This window comes from Emiliania huxleyi, assembly GCF_000372725.1.
Source record: "Emiliania huxleyi CCMP1516 chromosome Unknown EMIHUscaffold_152, whole genome shotgun sequence".
NCBI classification, from domain to species: Eukaryota; Haptophyta; order Isochrysidales; family Noelaerhabdaceae; genus Emiliania; species Emiliania huxleyi.
Genome location: NW_005201069.1, coordinates 20,921 through 25,587, shown reverse-complemented (window position 1 = coordinate 25,587; position 4,667 = coordinate 20,921). Strand labels below are relative to the sequence as shown.

General features: G+C 69.3%; 1 protein-coding gene across 1 annotated transcript; it reads right to left on the bottom strand.

Annotated features, from left to right (window-relative positions):
- Window positions 1-989: 989 nt before the first annotated feature.
- On the bottom strand, window positions 990-1,673 carry EMIHUDRAFT_228977 (hypothetical protein; the record flags this gene model as incomplete). The annotated part of the gene is made up of 2 exons (XM_005786281.1): window positions 990-1,274; window positions 1,563-1,673. The coding sequence occupies 2 exons, from the start codon at window positions 1,671-1,673 to the stop codon at window positions 990-992; spliced, it is 396 nt and encodes a 131-aa protein (XP_005786338.1).
- Window positions 1,674-4,667: the final 2,994 nt, after the last annotated feature.

Genomic DNA, 4,667 nt, shown 5'->3' with positions numbered 1-4,667 from the left:
TCTCTTAAATGGCAAGTTAAGCCCCCAAACCTCCTCGTTTCTTAAAAGCTAAGGTCTTAAAAAATCCGGCCCTCAGAACCCTAGGGGTCCCCTAAGCATATGGCGGCGCAGGCGCAGGCCGCGGCGGCGGCACAGACGGCGGCGGCCACCCCCACCCAGACGCCGTAGGCATATGACTGTAGGGCCCCAGAAGGCTAGCTGGTAGCTTCATTTGTAGTAGCACAGCCGCCGGTGCTAGAGAGGGGTCAGGGGTCCCCGCAGACGCGCAGAGGTGTGGGACGGGAGGGTTGAGAGAGAGACCCATGACCATCCCATGACTACATGGACCACACTCACATGTCTTTGCATGTAATAGTTTTGTTATACCCTCATGGGGCACAAGAAAGAGGCTCTACGGGGTGTCTGACTGTGTACGGTTTGTGCTGCTGTCGGGCTGTCAGCGCTGCTGTCAGGCCACTGTGTGCTGTCGGGCTGTCGGGCAGCTGTCAGGCTGTCACGTTAGGGCCTGACAGCGACGGAGCACCTCGACTGTCAGACTCTGCTGTCAGGCTGTCAGATACGTGCTGTCAGACTGTCGGAGAAAGTGCTGTCAGCGCTGTCAGGCTGTCGGGCACTGACCACTGTCAGGCGCTGTCCCCTGTCCGGGGTTTTTGCTCGGGGTCAGGCTGTCAGACCAGGGCTCAGTGTGTGTGTAAGTGTGTGTGTGTGTGTGTGTGTGTGTGTGTGTGTGTGTGTGTGTGTGTGTGTGTGTGTGTGTGTGTCCCAGCCTTAAATAGATAAAAACGGACACCTGTCACCTCTACTGTGAGATGGGTGGTAAAAAGGAACAGGTCCCCGCCCCCTTGCCCTCTTGCCGCCGGACCAATATCTCTGACACATCTCGCTCTTCGCAACGGCAACGCAAACCACGACAAACGACGAGATCGACGTGTGAGTGGGTGTTAGGTTTTGAGAGTCAACAGCTAGAATCTTTCTCCACCTCTAGACCTTCACAGCACGATCGGGCACAAGGAGCTGCCCCCCGCCTGCGACGAGTCGCCGCCATCGCGCCGCTGCAGACGCGCCGAGGGGCTGTTGCGAGGCAGGTTCTCGCCCACAGACTGAGACTCCGGCTCGCCGCCGTCGCGCTTGCCACGCGGCGGCGAGGCGGGTTCGAGCAGCATGTCGAACGCCGCGTTGAGCCGCGCGCGGGGGCTGCCGCTGCAGCGCGCGAGGGCCGCCCGCGCTCGCTCGCGCGCGAAGCCGCAAGCGGCGAGGTTCTCGACGAGGGCCCCCTCGCCGCCGAGGTGGCGGGGCGGGGTGAGGACGGGCGGGGGAAGGGCTTGCGGGGGCAGGGCCGGACTCGCGTCGACCGGTGGGGGCGCCGCGGCCTGCGCCTCGCTCTGCTCGCCAGAGGCGCCCTCCTCCTCCTCCTCCTCCATCTCCCAGAGCCTGTCCCAAGCCGCGGCCGCCGCGGCGAGAGGCGGTCGGCGCGCTCGCTTGCCGCCCGGCGAGTGCGGCGGCAGCTCCGTCTCGCGGTGGCGGTCGTCGCGGCCCTCCGCCGCAGCCGACGGACCCGCCACCGCTCCCGCACCCGACAGCGGCTCGGCCCGCCCCTCGCGCCACGCCCGCAGGCGGCCGAGGAACTCCCGCTCCGTCTCGTCCCACTCGGCGGCCGCCGCCTCGTACTCCATTCGCCTGCAGGGCACGTCCGGCACCTTACAGGGACAGTCCTAGTTACTCTCCCGCCTCCTCGTACGCCGGCCGCCTCTTCCCCTCTTGAGTCGGCTCGATGATGGCGCGGAGCGTGGGCAGCCGCTCGTGGCGCAAGCCGGGGGGCAGAGCCCACTTCGGGTCGGACGCCTTCTTCTTCTCGCCCGCCTCTGGCGGCGCAGGGAAGAGGCGAGCCCGCGTCACCTTGCCGCACGAGCATAGGCCGGCCGCCTCCGCCTCCGCGTGCAGCCGCGCGGCGAGGGCTTGGCCCGCCTCGGTCAGCGCGAACCGCTGGCGCGACTGCCCCCCCGCCGCGTGCTTGTCCGAGTACTTGCGCAGCAGCGGCCTCCACGGAGGCTCGACCGCGAGGAGGCCCTTGTGCACGTTGCTCCAGCCGTCGTACCCGAACGGGCCGGTCGCCTTGGAGCGCTCGTCGAACATGTCGTGCTCCGAGAGGGGCTCGCCGTACTCGCGCGACGCCGCCAGCGCCATCAGTTTCGGCTGAGTGTACGCCGCCGCACCGCCGTCGCCGGCGGACGGGTTCAGCCGGCTGTCGCGGTCGATTGCGACGAGGATGGCAAAGTTGCATGACCGCCACGCGGGCCACTTGTTGTCCCGCTTCACGTCGGCGGGCCGCACCGGCGCCTTGGCGGCGTGGCCGGCAGGGCGCTGCGGCTCTCCCGTCGCGGCGCGCCGCTCGGCGGCGGAGGACTGCTTGCGCTTGCGCTTGGGCGCGCCGCCGGCCGCGCCGCCCGCCGCGCTCTCCACCGTCGGCGCGGCGGCCGTGGAAGAGGAGGCGGGGGCGGAGGAGGGAGGCGGGGCGGAGGAGGCGGGGGCGGAGGAGGCGGGGGCGGAGGAGGGGTGGGCGGAGGAGGGGGGGGCGGAGGAGGGGTGGGCGGGGCGCTGCTCGTCCTCGAGCCGCTGCCGCTCTGCGGCGAGGTGTCGCGCCGTCTCGTCGGGCGTGCGGGTGTGAACCACGTCGTGTGTCGCCTCGAGGGCAGCCACCGCCTCCGTCACCTGTGGCGCGTCGACGGCCAAGTCATCTCGGGTGATCTCGAGAGATCTCGACAAGACCTCTGATCGCCTGGCGCATCGAAGGCCACCCCTTCGCGCTGCAGCCACCGACGGGCGGGTCGGCCCTGCCCGCGCACCTCCCGCACGGACACCCAAACGGCGTGAGGCGGCCCGCCCGCACGCCCTCGAGGATGTAGCGCACCGTCGCGCCGCCGCCGAAGAGGGCCTCGTTCCGCCGAGCCATCGCCTCCTGCTGCTTGCCCCACCGGCCGTCCTTGAGGGACGCGGCGATGTCGTCCACGCCCTTGCGCTCGACCAAGAGAGGGAGCGGCCGCTGCCCGCCCGGCGAGCAGGCCACGAAGGAGAAGTCGCCCGCGCCGTCGCCCAACCGTCTCGTCTCGTACCTCGCGCCGCTCCGGCCTAGCGCGGCGCAAAACTCGCGCAGCCCCGCGCCCCGCCACGCGCCGCCCTGCTCTCTGTCGTCCACGAGCAGCAGCACCGCCGCCTCGCCCGCGCCCGGCCGGCCCGAGTGCATCAGCGGCGCAGCGGGCCTCGCCTCGCCGGCGGAGCGGAGCGTCGCCGCGGCCTCGCGCCCGGCCTCAAGCAGCTCATAGACCACGCCCGTCTCGCAGGCCCGCTTGTCCTGCCTCTCCTTGACGTACAGCAGCGTCTGCAGCGTCGCCATCTGCTGGAATGCGGCGCAGCGCACGCGCCCACCCGCCGCGCCGTCCGGCGGCTTGAGGTGGCGCTCGGCGGGACAAAAGGGCTGCTCCGACAGCGCCATGGCGCGGCGCAGCAGTTCGGTCTTCGGGCACTTGATCGGACCGGGGCTCGGAGGAGCGGCCTCGGCGTGCTCGTAGAGTGCCACCAGCATCGCCGCGGCGGCAGAGGCGTAGCGGCCCTGGGGAGGCGCGCGTAGCTGCAGCCCGTCGGCCTCAGCCTGCTCGAGGAGGCTCAGCGTCGCGCCGCCGATGCCGTTGATGCAGTCGCGGACCATGTGGCGGTCGGGAACGTGCCTCTCCTCGACGGCGAGCCTGGCGATGGCGGCGCACAGGTGCTGCCAGTGCTTCTCTTTGTAGGCCGCGTCGGCCGAGCGCGCATGCCGCCAAAGGCTGCGGATGTACCCGATTCGGCAGTCGGGCACAGCCTGGGAGGGGCGGCGGAGCGGAGGCATACAATGTATACACCTCCAACGAATCGATGGGTTGCGCGCGAAGGCAAAAAGATTTCCTCGCGCGAGGTACTTCCAGCCTGCTGTGAAAACAGCTGACGCAGTCTCGCCGGGGCTCGCCCCAGCATCTCGGGTTCCCTCGGCCCCCCGGGCAAGGGGGGACCCCGTGAGGCGTGGGAGTGCCTCGCCAGTGCACGCTCCAAGTCCTCCAAGTGCCGTCATGGGTCTCGCGTGCGCCCGCGCGTGCCACAGCCCACACGCCGAGCCACAGCACACAGTGCGGATCACAGTCCGTCACCCCCAGAGGAGAGAGGTGCGTGAAAGCCGTACATCTAAAGGTAAAGCCGCGTATATCGTTTGATACGCAGAACTCAGCCACGCGCCACGCGACGAACACAGACGAAGTTAACCGACTCGCAGTCACACACCACGACCGTTACTCTCTGAACGTCGACACGTCTCCCCCTCTCAAAGGACAAAGCATGGCGGCCCCAGAGCCTCGCGCCACGACGCACTGACTCTCACAAGACAGACTAATATGGACTAACTAGCATGCAGCCTCCTAAACTATACGCAATCCCACGCCCCCCTCACCCCGCGGCGCCCCCGAGGCGTCTGCTCATGCGTTCGCAAGCCGCTTCCCAAGAGTTCGCCTGCTTGGAGGCGGCAGGCGGCGGCGGCTCGTAGGTGCCTGTTTCCGCCAGGCGGAGCGTGGGTCGGGCGGGGCGGGGCCAGCGAGGGGAGCGGTGAGGCCGGCCGGGCTTGTGTGGGCCGGGGAGGGAGGGGGGGG